The sequence below is a fragment of the Athene noctua genome, unplaced genomic scaffold (genome assembly GCF_965140245.1).
Source record: "Athene noctua unplaced genomic scaffold, bAthNoc1.hap1.1 HAP1_HAP1_scaffold_36, whole genome shotgun sequence".
Lineage (NCBI taxonomy): Eukaryota > Metazoa > Chordata > Aves > Strigiformes > Strigidae > Athene > Athene noctua.
The window spans coordinates 1,260,967-1,275,232 of NW_027437538.1; the positions used below are offsets into that span (position 1 = coordinate 1,260,967).

Sequence of the window (14,266 nt, forward strand, 5' to 3'; positions counted from 1 at the left end):
GACCTCAGACAGTGATTGGATGATGAAGGTGCCAGTCAGGAAGTCAAAGCCAGAGGCCAGCTGCAAAGTTTCTTGGAGTGTTAATGGCTCCCAGTGAGGACCGTTCCTGACAAACCTCCTGCGGGGCTGGTTACAGCAGAAAACTCCCGGCAGAGATGACAGGGAAACAAAGGCCCTGTCAGTGTGGAACAGATTCTGAGCAAACCTGGGTGTGTTACATGGAGCAAAGGGCCACGCCCTGACCCCCAGCCCCTGGGAAGTCAGATGCTGTTCCTCAGGGCTCTTCCTGGGGCAGGGTGATGTGGGGATGGGCAATGCCAAGGGCAGGACTATGGTCCAACCCCTGCCAGGCTCTCGGCTGGGGAAGGGGAGGCCATGAGACCCAGTGCTGGAAGGGGAAGGGGCTTCCTCATGGCCACCAGTGGCAGAGACACCAGCCAGAGCCAAGGGCAGAGAGAGCTCAGCTCTGCTGGGGGATGCTCAGACTTTGCTCACCCCTCTGTCGTCTCCACCACAGGCTGTCCCACCGTGTCCCACACCTGCACCTCTTTCTCTGCCGGCTGGAGACGTCCACCCAGCTACCACACCCTGCTCTCCCCTGAGCATCTCCCTTCCTTTCCTGAGATCTCTGCGTCCTCCCTGCCTGCTCCTTGACACACAAAGCCTGGGGCTGCTCCAGTCTCCCTCGGGGTGACCTGTTCCACCACAGCACTGCCCTTCCAGGGACATGGCTCTCTGCCCAGCCTGGGCCTCCTCAGCTGCACTTGGTGGCATTAGTCCTTTCTCACGCTGTATCTTACTACAAAGGAAAATTCTTGTCCTGATGCCCCCACCTCCACCCCTTTTATCCCTCCCTATCCCATTGGTTTGCTCCCTTCAGACATCTCATCCCTGGCATCTCTTTCATGTCCTCTCTGGGGTCCCCAAATCCCCTCCCTTGAATCCCTCCCAAGGCCTTTCCTTCCGTCTCTCCCCTCACTCCTTCACTGTCCATCCTGTCCCCTGCAGGAGTGTCCCCGGATCCCCTGCCTTGATCCCCCACTCCTGTCACGTCCTGCTCCGATGAGGGGGGCAAGTGACTCAGATTCGCAAATCCCCAATTGGAGCGGACAACAAGTCTCCAAGTTCAAGCATTTATTAACTACCTACAATGCACTAATTGAACACATGATAATTGGCTAAGTACAGAGCAAGTTGTGGTGAGCAATATAATATGCTTTGCATTTCTTAATAGAAAAAGTAAAATAGGGAGACAGAGGGAATGGGGGAATACAGATCACCGGTCTGGGTTCCTGCGCTGATCCCGCCGGCGAGGGTTCCAGGAGGTGGCCGTCTTCTTCGCTGGCATTCGTCTTCTTCCCTTCACTGCTTTCTCCAGACGGTCGGGGGGGGGGGGGGGGGGGGGGCAGAGAGAGAGAAAGTCCTTTCCTCCCCCCTTTGACTTATACCCATTTTCCTTGGGTCCGTCCCCTAGGTCGACCCACAGAGCTACGTATCCCATGTACAGGGAGGGGTAAGGTGTTTCATGGGATGATGTCATTAGCATGATCATGACAGCCCTCGTTAGCATATTGAGGGGTGTCAACTTTAATATGCATTTTGTGGATAATGAAGCAAAGTTCATTCACCGGACACATGGCCCTTGAAATTTGCCCAGGTGCCCCAGGGCAGAGCCGTCCTGTCTCCACAGGGCTCTCTCCCCCAGCTACATCGGGCAGCATTATCAGCTTCGGCCCCCACAGAATGCACCCTGGGACTCAGAGTTTTATCTTGCCAGTGTTTGAGGCATTTCTTCAATCAGCCTCAACTTTTGCTTTCCCAGGTTGTTTGTCTTAGTTTCTCACAGGCCTGGTTTCTCGTCTCTCACATCCCACCCCGTGACTCAAATACTCCAAGTTCTTTGACCATTGTGATCTCACAGGGTATAGGGAAAAAGAAGACAGAAGGTAAGAGAGTATATATCCAACTGCTTCAAGGCATACTATGAAAAACAAAACTTTGCACAATATTACAATACTAATATTTACAAGCCGTCTTCCCCACCCCGTGAGTCCTGAGGATCCCGGTGATGTTACCCATGACCCAAGGTTCCATACATCAAACCAGTTCATTGGTCAAGAAAGTTCTCTGTTCCTGTTGGCAATCTTCTTCATTGTGGCACGGGTGTCCTCTGCAGAGGTGCTGTAGAGGTGCATTGTGGATGGGGATGCAGCATTCTCCCTCAGTCAGACTCAGCACCCCGCACAGTCCGTGTTCCTTCAGCAATGCTAGCTGGATTCTGCAACGCCATCCTGGATGCTTGATGGATCTGCACCTTTAATTCCTTAAAGGCATACCTTGTTAGTACATACATATGCTAAGGTAAATTTTCTAAAACTATTTGAGGTTACACAATAACTGATAATGCCTATAACTATTGAAAGCACTAAAAGTAACATAGGTTTTTGGTCGTCCAGGATCAATATCCTGTAAAACAAATACATGCATAACAAAACAGTGATGGTTAGAAAGAAGGGACAATCCCCCTGGTATTGATACGGTATTCTTTCCCATGGGCATCAGTAGCCACCCATGAACAGATATTGATGGGAGTTTTTTGGGTTAGGGGTACTTGCCCCACAGTGGGCAAGTCTACTAGAACAGGTTGTCCAGGATAATGGAGCGGGTTTGCAAAGTCTTTAGTCTCTTTTTCACATTAACAATTTTAGAAGGAGGAAGCTCAGGCGCTTGCTGTAAAAGTCTTATAGAGGCAGTTGGGGACCCAAATTTCCATTTTCTTCTTTTTGAATCTACCCGGACTTGTCCCATCAATAGGTCAAGTTCCAGGATATTTGTGGGAAAATTTCCTAGAATCATAACAGTTTCTGTTGCAGTTTCATTCCCAGGTAACCAGCATTTCACCCGAGCAGTCAGCTGTGGCTTAGACTCCCTGAAAACATCTGTAACCCAAATCTGCTTTTTGCCAGCAATTATGCCGTTCCGCTTGGCAACACCAGTTTGGAGTGCTGAGACCTGAGCACCCATATCTACTAGAAATGTAACTGGAGTTTTAAGGGAGCTGAGTGGAAAAGTAATCAACAAGTCTCCCTTAGTATTCTCTGTGAGCCTCCTTAAGTGGACTCACCCGCCATCCCTGGGCTCACTTACTGGGGATGGCACATCCAGTTTCCCGACCCTAAATCAATCAAGTCCTCTTCAGGGGCAGTTGGTGTTTGAGAAGCAATTACCACCATCTCATTAGTTTTCAGATCTGTCCCTCCCTTTGTCCGAAAGGTCTGATCGGTTTGGGGGGGGGCAGCTTCCTTCTGCCTTTCCAGGCTCGAATGAGCTTTTCTAAAACTGCAGTAGTCAGACCATCCATTAACTCTTGGGGAATCCCCTGTCTCGTTCCCTCAGTCCACAAGAGATTTCTCTTTGCTCTTAAAACTGGCGGAGGGGAAGGAGACAGATTTTCCTGCTTTTCCATTCTGCATAAGGAGGGCTTAGGTTTACCCGTTCCCCTGGTAAGGCCCATTCTCCGGCCATAATTTATTAAGTCCCGAGCTATCTCTCCCCAAGTCATGGGCTCTCCTGCTCCCCGTCTCCCCCTCCGTGGGGTTAATGCAATCCGCAAACGATCTTGTAATTGTACTGCATATGATTTCAAAGAGTCCGGCAAGCCCCGAATCAGGGGAGTCATTTGATCGGGGTTAGCAATTAATAACATCGGGGAAGGCTGCTGCGGAACCAAACGCCTGTCATGCATTAATTGGAGACAAGCAGCCTTCTGCAGACTTTCAGTCAAATGATTTATGGCTGGGGTCTCAATACATACTGGATCCCCTCTTTCCAATGGGTCCAGACTCCCAGCCCAATAAGCAGCTCGTTGAGTTAACGACCACGGTTCTCTCTGGTCGTCAGTAACTAAGAAAACCCCTGGCCCCCAGTACCCCTGGGCCTCCTCTTCTGATAACAAAATTCGGTCGCCGCCAGTCAAAGATACCCTCCACACATATTCAGTCTCAGTTTCCTGAGCTCGTCTGGTATATTTCTCCTGAATTTTTGCAAGCTCAGTTGCTGAGTACGGTGTAGTTCGAGTGGTGACCTGCGGAGCTCTTCCACCCTGACCCTCGGTGGTCTCCGTTTTAATTAATGGTCTTAAATTTACCCCCTCGTTTTCGGGGTAATAAATCTCTCGGCTTATCTCTAAATCCTTCACTGGGTACAAGGGTCTGGCTGCTGATTTTGCCAGACTTGTAAATCCCTGTTCACTATCCGGAACAGAGCTAAGATCTGTCCGGTTGCAAGTTTCTTGTTCATTCCCCTCCTTTTCAGACCGTGAGATTTTTTCTCGGTCCAAGGCATCTATTAGAGCCATGTGAAGTTGCTGAGTGATCTTACGCTCATCAGCTAATTGACTTTTCAAAGCTTCATTTTCCTTTTGCCAGAGTTTAGCTTTTTGTTCAGTAACTTTACGTTCCTCAACCAATTGATCCTGGAGAGCTTTTACCAGATCTTGTAGGGATTCGATCATTTCCCTTTCCAATTGTTTCTTAACATGTTTATCTTTTTGGGCTGCAGTCAGTGCTGCCCCTAGTACAGCACACACAACAGCTTTTCCTTTGCCTGGTCGCGACCCTTTCACCCCTGCAAGCACACTGATATAGCTCGCCAATGCTTCTGGATTTTGCCAATTATCGTGGGCCCAAACCTCTACTAAAGGCGGAGGACAAGCCTTATACTCCTTCAGCTTCTCAAAAATAGGGGAGCAGTCAAGCACCGACATTTCCTGGCCAGTCATGGCTTGCAACTGCTCGAACCTCTCCCGGCTTAGAGCTGAGAGGTCACTTCCCGATTCTCCCTGTCCTCATCGGATAGAGAATCGGTATCCCTCCGACCCTCTCCCAGCTTAGAGCTGAGGGGCCAATTCCCAGTTCTCCCTGTCCGAGTTTGTCGGATAGAGAAGCACTATTTCACAAGACTTTCCCACAACGAAGTGGATCCTGCCGACTACACCAATTTAATGTCACGTCCCGCTCCGACGAGTGGGACAAGTGACTCAGATTCGCAAATCCCCAATTGGAGCGGACAACAAGTCTCCAAGTTCAAGCATTTATTAACTACCTACAATGTACTAATTGAACACGTGATAATTGGCTAAGTACAGAGAAGTTGTGGCGAGCAATATAATATGCTTTGCATTTCTTAATAGAAAAGGAAAAGAGGGAAATAGAGGGAATGGGGGAATGCAGATCACCGGTCTGGGTTCCTGCGCTGATCCCGCTGGCGAGGAGGCTGCCGTCTTCTTCGCTGGCATTCGTCTTCTTCGCTTCACTGATTTCTCCAGACGGGGGGGGGGGGGGGGGCAGGGAGAGGGGCAGAGAGAGAGAGAGTCCTTTCTTCTCCCCTTTGATTTATACCCATTTTCCTTGGGTCCGTCCCCTAGGTCGACCCACACACCTACATACCTCATGTACGAGGAGGGGTCAGGTGTTCCATGGGATGATGTAATTAGCATGGTCATGTCAGCCCTCATTAGCATATTGAGGGCGTTAACTTTAATATGCATTTTGTGGATAATGAAGCAAAGTTCATTCACCGGACACATGGCCCTTGCAATGTGCCCAGGTGCCCCAGGGCAGAGCCGTCCTGTCTCCACAGGGCTCTCTCCCCCAGCTACATCGGGCAGCGTTGTCAACTTCGCCTCCACAGAACGCACTCTGGGACTCAGAGTTTTGTCTTGCGAGTGTTTGAGGCATTTCTTCAATCAGCCTTAACTTTTACTTTCCCAGGTTGTTTGTCTTAGTTTCTCACAGGCCTGGTTTCTAGTCTCTCACACCCTGACCGTTCCCAACTCCCCCAGATCCCTCAGCGATGGCTCAGCACTACTGTTCAACCCCTCCAGGGATCCCGGGGACTCCCCCCTGCCCTGGGCAGCCCATTCCAACGCCCAACAGCCCCTTCTGCACAGAAATCCTTCCTCAGAGCCAGCCTGACCCTGCCCTGGGCAGCTTGAGGCCATTCCCTCGGGGCCTGGCACTGGGGCCTTGGCTCCAGAGACTCATCCCCCCTCTCTGCCCCCTCCTGGCAGGGAGTTGCAGAGGGCCAGGAGGTCTCCCCTCAGCCTCCTCTGCTCCAGACTGAACCCCCCCAGTTCCCCCAGCCGCTCCCCAGCAGACCTGTGCTCCAGACCCTGCCCCAGCTCCGTTGCCCTTCTCTGGCCACGCTCGAGTCATTCAATGGCCTTTTTGGGGTGAGGGGCCCAAACTGAACCCAGGAATCGAGGGGCGGCCTCCCCAGTGCCGAGCCCAGGGCTCAGATCCCTTCCCTGTCCCTGCTGGCCACGCCAGTGCTGACACAAGCCAGGATGACATTGGCCTCCTTGGACCCCTGGGCACTCTGCTGGCTCATTATCAATCGCCCCCAGGCCCCTCTCTGACCGGCAGCTCTCCAGCCACTCCTCCCCAGGCCTGTAGCCCTGCTGGGGGTTGTTGTGACCCAAGGGCAGCCCCCGGCATTTGCCCTCAGTGAAACTCCCCCAGTTGGGCTCAGCCCATGGCTCCAGCCTGGCCAGGTCTCTCTGCAGCCTCCCCACCCTCGAGAGATCAACACCCCCACCCAACTGGGTGTCATCTGCAAACTGACTGAGGGGGCCCTCGATCCCCTCGTCCAGAGCATCAATAAAGATGTTAAACAGGAGTGGCCCCAGCACCCAGCCCTGGGGGACACCACTCGTGACCATCAGCCAACCGGATTTAACTCCCTTCACCACAACTCTCTGGGCCCGGCCATCCAGACAGTTTTTTACCCAGCGAAGCGTGTGCCCATCCCAGCCTCGAGCAGCCAGTGTCACCAGGAGAATGCTGTGGGAAACGGTGTCAGAGGCCTTGCTAAAGTCAAGGTAAACAGCACCCACAGCCTTTCCCTCATCCAATCAGCAGGTTGCCCTGTCGTAGAAGGAGATCAGGTCTGTCAGGACGCAGGACCTGACTTTCATAACCCCGCTGACTGGGCCTGATCCCCTGCCTGTCCCTCACGTGCTCTAGGATGGCACTCAGGATGAGCTGCTCCATCAGCTTCCCGGGCACCGAAGTCAAGCTGACAGGCCTGTAATTTCCCGGATCATCCTTCAGACCCTTCTTGTAGATGGGCGTCACACTGGCCCATTTCCAATCTGTCGGTCCCTCCCTGCTCAGCCAGGACTGCTGGGAAATGATAAAAAGCAGCTTGGCCAGCACCCAGCCAGCTCCTTCAGCACCCTGGGCCGTATCCCGTCTGGTCCCACAGACTGGTGTGTGTCTGTGGGATGCAGCAGGTCACTGACTGTCTCCTCCTGGATTGCGGGGGGGGTCGTGCCAACAGTCTCTGTCCTCTGCCTGCGGAGGCTGGATTCCCTCAGGACAACTGGTCTTGTTGCTAAAGCCTGAGGCAAAGAAGGCCTTAAGCACCTCAGCCTTCTCCTCGTCACTTGTTGCCATGTCTCCTCCTGCCTCTGGCAGGGGATGGAGACTCTCCCTGGACTTTCTCTTGCTACTGACATCCTTACAGAAACATTTCTTACTGTCCTTGACTGCTGAGGCCAGATTAATTTCCAGCTGGGCTTTAGCCCTCCTGATTTCCACCCTGCACAGCCTCACAGCCGCTTTGGAATCACTGTGAGTCGCTAGCCCCTTCTTCCAAAAGTGGTAAACCCTCCTTTCTCCCTGAGTTGCAGCCAAATCTCCCTGTACAGCCAGGGAGGACGTCTCTGTTGCTGGCTTCTCTTAGAGCACCCGCGGACCGCCTGCTCCTGAGCCATTAACACTTTCTTCTTGCAGAGCCCCTAGACATCCTGGGCCCCTGTACCCTTCAGGATCGTCTCCCAGGGGATCCTGTCAAGCAGGTGCCTAAACAAGACAAAGTCAGCCCTTTGGAAGTCCAGGATGTCAGTCCTGCTCAGCCCTCTCCTGGCCTCTCTAAGAATAGAGAACTCTATTATTCCGTGATTGCTGTGCCCTAGTCGGCCTCCAACCACCACATCCTCCACCAGTCCTCCTCTGCTCACAAAGAGGAGATCCAGCAGGGCACCTTCTCTGGTCGGTTCTCTCACCAGCTGCCTCAGGACATTGTCTGCCGCACATTCCAGGAATCTCTGGGACTGGTGCTGCTCAGCTGTGTTGTATTTCCAGCAGATGTCTGGGAAGTTAATGTCACGCACAACAAAAAGGGCAAGCTATAATGCCTATAAAATATCTCATCCACCTCTCTGTCCTGGTTGGGTGGCCTGTAGCAGACTCCTACTAACACATCTGCCCTGTTGGCCTTCCCCCTGGTTCTAACGCAAAGACACTGCACCCTGTCTTCACTGCCCTTGTACTCAAGTGTACTCCAGAAGGCCATGGCCAAGAGCACAAAGTGCCCGTGGGAGCAGGGCACCAGTGGTGACCCCCAGGGGCCAGTCCTGAGTCCAGTCCTGTTTAACAGGTGGGTTTGCCGATGGCAATGGGAAGGGATGGGATGCAGATGGGAAGCTCGAGGGAGCTCGTGACTTCAGGCTGTGACTCTGGGAGTGAATATGGACAGAGTCTGGGGCAGGGGGGGCTGTGGGGGTTCTTGGGGTCTCTGCTTGACAATAAATGTCTCTTCCTTTGACATAAGCCCATCTCCACTGTGGAAAGTGGACATCAGAAGTGGTAAAATGGACTTATTATGCAGCAGAGGAGTGTATTTTATTTTTGATTGAACCATGCCTTCTGCTGATTTAGCTTTCTGGCAATTAAACATCCTTCTGTGTCTGCGTGCAGCTGTGTGCAAGTACCAAGTACAGCAGGTGGGAGTTGGTGGGAAAGGTCTGAAAGATGCAGCTTCAGACTGTCATGGAGAAAGCTCAGCTTTGAACAAAGATGTTGTAATTCCCAGGGGGCTGATGAGAGAAATGTGGGGTTGGAGGCAGGGACAAAGTTTGCCCCCAGAGTGTCTGACATGGAGGGTCTTGGCTTCCCTCCATGTTCAGCCTCTATCAGCAGATGCTCAGGACCAATATCCAGTGGAGTTTGCTGATGTCACTTCATGGGTGAGCAGAAATACAAGGAGCAGTGGAAAGAGAAGAAATTGTTCCTTACTGACATTTAGGACTGAAAGCTTTTCCCTTTGCCTGCACGGCTGAAACCTCTCACATTCCCCCCGTCAGAAGGGAGGAATGAAGTTCTGCCAGAGACTTGGCTTGTCAGGGGGATTTGCGTGTTCATGAGCCCTCTGGTGCCAAGTTCCTGAACTGCAGGTGCAGCAGAGGGGTTGGAGTGGCCTCTAGAGAAGGGCAAGTCAGCAGCAAAGCTCCAAGGCTGTGAGGGTGTCAGTGATGCCCAGCGAGGGCCATCACTGGAGAGGCCGGGCAGGGAATGAGGAGACAAGGTTCCTGTCCCTGGGGCTGGGGAAGCAGGAAGGCAGAGGCTCTGCTCACAGGCTGCCAATCCAATGTTGAGGGGCCCTGAAAGGCCTTGATGGGTTTCATCCCCAGGAGGGTCCAGCCCTGAGCCCATCCCCTGGGAACGGGGATCCTTTCCCTCCTGGGATGCTCAGGGCTCTTCCTGGGGCAGGGAGAGGCAGGGGGTGATGCCGAGGCAGGACAGCGGTCGGATCCCCCCAGGCTCTGTGGAGGGTGGGGAGGAGGCAGCAAAGTGCTGTGCCTGTAGGAACTGGTGTCCTCTCAGGGTCCTCAGGGGAAGCGACAGCAGCCATAGTCGAGAGGACAAGGATTTCAGTTCTGTTGGGGGGTGCCAGCCTCAGCCAAGGGCCCATCCCCACCACAGGCTGTCCCACACTTTCCTCTGCCTCTGCCTGTTTCTCTGCAGATTTTCACCCCACCCCTGCTGCCCCACCTCACTCTGACCCCAGGCTGTCCCAGCACTTACTGATGACTCTCTGTCCTCACTATTTCCTCAAACACAAAACTCACTTTCTGAGGTCCAGCCAAAGGTTGTGAGATCCCCATAACCTCTGCAGCTTCTTACGAACCTACCAATTCTCATTTTTCACCAAAGATGTCCCAGCCCCCAGCCTCCCTTGGATCCTCTATTTATCCACATGTCCTAGCACTGAACTGCACAGCCTCCTGCTTCTACTGCCTCAAAGCTGTACCTGTTTCGCCTCACTATGACACATCCCCCACCTCTACTTCCAATCCATTTCCTGCCTTTTACACACATGATCACACACACACACCAGCCAGCACTCTCACTTGTCCCACAAACCCTTCTGATTCCCCTGCAGCCATGGGACCTCAGTGCAGGAGGTTTCTCCATCCTCCAGGCTCATGGATGTTTCCTGAGTTCTGTTCAGGTGTGGGAGTGAAGGAAGAAATGAGAGGTGTCTCAGCTTCCCCATCAGCCCCAGGGCTGAGGCCAGCCATGGCATGAGGAGATGGAGGCCAGTGTCTCCCTGTGTCCCTGCTCCTGTCTCCAAGGCATCCTTATTGTCCACTCCCAGCAAGCCCCTCTGTGCCAGCCCCTCCCAGAAAAAGGCTCCTCAGGCTTCTCCAGCTTCCCCTGCCGTAGAGAAACTTCCCCGAGCTGCTGCATTAGAAATAAGTTTATGGTGATGATTTATTTCCCCTGGCAGCACAGTGCTGATCCTCTGCTTTTCTTGGGGAATGTTCCAGCCCATAGAAATCTTTTCAGCAGTGTTTCCATACTGACCTGACCTGTCACGCCTACACCCTGTCCCCATGCTCTCACAGGGCTGGTGGTGCTGCTCTGCAGAGCGAGTGGGCTGTGGGGCCTGAAAGCCATGGGGTGACAGTCCCAGGCACATCCCTGGGATCATTCTCCATCTCCGGGGGAACTCAGCACCCACGGGGAAAGGCTCATTCCCTAACACATCGCGCCATGCCCTCCTTCCATGGACAACCAAGCCCCTTGTGGGGGTAATTTCTTCAGCCTGACCTCAGCTTTGGAAGAAGAGCCCAACCTGCAGACATTGAGGAAATCCCCTTTTATTACAGAGGTGCCACATGGGAGCCCAGCTGTACCATCGTGCCAGACACACGGGAACAGAGCTCTGGGTCAGACAGGCTGGGTCATGCCTCTGGGGAAGTGGAGTGGGTGCAGACAGGGACAAACATGTTTATCACAGATAAAATGCCCGAATGCAGGAGGTTCCCTGAATGAATGTGAAATCACTTCTGAAGAGACACGGGCAGGTTAATGGTGCTGAGAAACAGCTGATTGAATCAGCTTCTTCAGTGTCTGTTTAAGCTCCTGGTTCCTCATGCTGTAGATGAGGGGGTTCACTGCTGGAGGCACCACCGAGTACAGAAATGACACCACCAGGTCCAGGGATGGGGAGGAGAGGGAGGGCGGCTTCAGGTTGGCAAATGTGCCAGTGCTGATAAAGAGGGAGACCACGGCCAGGTGAGGGAGGCACGTGGAAAAGGCTTTGTGCCGTCCCTGCTCAGAGGGGATCCTCAGCACGGCCCTGAAGATCTGCACATAGGACACCACAATGAACACAAAACACCCAAAAACTAAACAGGCACTGACCATGATAAGCCCAACTTCCCTGAGGTAGGAGTGTGAGCAGGAGAGCTTGAGGATGTGGGGGATTTCACAGAAGAACTGGTCCACAGCATTGCCCTGGCACAGTGGCAGTGAAAATGTGTTGGCTGTGTGCAGGAGAGAATTGAGGAACCCAGTGCCCCAGGCAGCTGCTGCCATGTGGACACAAGCTCTGCTGCCCAGGAGGGTCCCGTAGTGCAGGGGTTTGCAGATGGCAACGTAGCGGTCGTAGGACATGATGGTGAGAAGATAAAGCTCTGCTGAGATCAAGAACAGAAAGAAAAAGAGCTGAGCAGCACATCCTGCATAGGAGATGTGCCTGTTGTCCCAGAGGGAGTTGGCCATGGCTTTGGGGAGAGTGGTGGAGATGGAGCCCAGGTCGAGGAGGGAGAGGTTGAGGAGGAAGAAGTACATGGGGGTGTGCAGGCGGTGGTCACAGGCGATGGCGGTGATGATGAGGCCGTTGCCCAGGAGGGCAGCCAGGGAGATGCCCAGGAAGAGCCAGAAGTGCAGGAGCTGCAGCTCCCGTCTGTCTGCGAATGCCAGGAGGAGGAACTCGGTGATGGAGCTGCCGTTGGACATTTGTTTCTCCATGGGGACCTGCACTGGTTGGAAAAATCAGTCAGAGGTTAGAGTAGATTTCTCTGAACAAAAGATACTCCACTTCTTGCAGAACACTGCCAAGGTGCTTCAACAGTTTTAGTTTTGCAGGTGCGCCTCATGAGCTGTGGTGCTGCTGGCTGAGGGTACCCAAGGGAGCAGGGGGCTCTGCTGTGGGCTCCGGAGGAGGCAGTGCTGTGGAAGAAGAGCAGGCAAATAGGAACAAGGGGTCATCTCAGATCAAATCCACTTCTGACAACAAAGACTTTTTAATATATATCCCGCCAATTCACCCAGCTGCAGAGCAGAGCTGCAGGGATTTTGTTTTGTTTAGTCTCTTCCAGTGGCCCCATCACACCTGAGGAGTGTTTCCGAGGCAGAGACCCTTGGCATTTCTGCTGCACTCCATGGTGGAATCTCGTGGGTCCTTAGAGACAAAGGGCCTGTCCCTTCGTGCAGAGCGAGGACAGCCCCTGTGTCCATCAGCCCTTTCCACAGCTGCCTTGTGCTGGCACCCTTTTAGCTGCAGGACAATCACACTCAGGTGGTCCCTGCAAAAGAAACTGGACCCTGCTGGGAGCAGAGGATCTCAGCTCTCCCTTCCCAGCCAGGGACACAGAGGGGTCTTTACAGCTGCCCACGTGCAGCCGCCCAGCAGCATTTCCATCTCCTCAGCACCATGACATCTTCTCCAGGGGGTATCTAGAGAGCTCAGAATGCCTTGGGGCAGCCGTTCCCTTCTGGAGGGCAGCTTGGAACCAAGCAAAACCCTTAAGGGAAGGAGTCGAAGAGCCAGAATTTGTGACGTCATGAAGAGAGGGTCAGACCTTTGCCCACCCCACCCACTGCGGTGGCCAGAGCCCCGAGTAAAGCAGGGACTGGGATGTTTTTCCTCAGATCCATCGGCATGGCAGAACCCGCAGCGCCGGTGTCTGAGCTGGGCTTGAGGCCGCCCCCTCCACACCAGGGAGCGCAGCAGTAAGAAGAAGGGCAGGAGGGAGAAGAGGGGAACACGCCAAAGGGCTCATGCCAAGGAAGGCAGGACAGGGAGACAACGCTGGCACTGGAGCATTTCTCCTGCTCTGTTGTCAGGCTGCTGGGAGGGCAACTCATCACCGTGTCCCTGTGACATTAATGGGGGGGCTCTGCTGGGTGGGAGAGGAGGCCAGGGAGTGTCTCGGTGCAGGTGTCTGCACTGCAGGGGATGGCAAAGAGTCACCATCCTCCCACGGCATTTCTGGTAGCAGCTCCCTCACAACCCCTGCCCATGTCTCTGGTGCCTGGAGCTGTCCCAGCCAGGAGCTGCTTCTCTGTCCCCACGTCTCCTCCCTGTCAGTGCTCACAGCCCCCATCCCACCCGCTGGGTGCTCAGCTCTGCCCTGCAGACCCCTCCTGGCAGCAGGGCCCTGCCCAGGGGCAGCTCTGCCTCTGCAGGGGCTCAGGAGACAATTAAAGATGTGCTAATGAAACAGCTGCCTTAGCACTTTCTCTAGAAAGGAGGAATAAAATGCCACCTCCCCCTGCCCACCCAGCAAAACAAGAGTTCACTTACCATGTTACCTGCTGGGAAGATTTCTCCTGCAGTGAGCTCTCAGCACCCTGCCAGTGCCGTCTGCCTCTGCCCTCTCTGTGCCCGGCTCCTCTGCCCTCGGTGCCTGCAGGCAGTGCCCTCAGCCCTGCTGCGCTTTGCAGAGGAGCTGCTCCTGGGCAGAGCTGGCTCTCTGCAGCGCTGACCACTTGCCCTCAGCTCCCTCCAGCCCAGCAGCCCGGCCCAGCATCACAGCAGAATGCAAGCCCAAGGCATTTTAATGACTCCTTGAGGAGGGTTGGTCTGAGTCCATGGACCTCAGACAGTGATTGGACGATGAAGGTGCCAGTCAGGAAGTCAAAGCCAGATGCCAACTACAAAGTTTCTTGGAGTGTTAATGGCTCCCAGTGAGGACCGTTACTGACAAAGCCTCCCCATTGTCTAATTAGACAAGAGAACTCGAGGCAGAGAATATCGGTAAACAAAGGCCCTGTCAGTGTGGAACAGATTCTGAGAAAACCTGAGTGTGTTACGTAAAGTCAAAGGGCCATGGCCTGACCCCCAGAACCAGGGAAGTCAGGTCCTGTCCCTCACCCATTACTCAGGGCTCTTCCCGGGGCAGGGTGAT

The 14,266-nt window shown here is 53.8% G+C and overlaps 1 protein-coding gene across 1 annotated transcript; it reads right to left on the bottom strand.

Moving 5' to 3' along the window:
* Nucleotides 1-11,156: 11,156 nt before the first annotated feature.
* On the bottom strand, nt 11,157-12,092 carry LOC141974237 (olfactory receptor 14J1-like). Its single transcript, XM_074933571.1, has one exon. It carries the CDS (start codon nt 12,090-12,092, stop codon nt 11,157-11,159), a length of 936 nt encoding a protein of 311 aa, XP_074789672.1.
* Between the last annotated feature and the right edge of the window lie 2,174 nt (nt 12,093-14,266).

Excerpts from the sequence above, each read along its gene's own strand:
- LOC141974237 (XM_074933571.1), bottom strand. The coding sequence starts at position 12,092 with ATGTCCAACGGCAGCTCCATCACCGAGTTCCTCCTCCTGGCATTCGCA.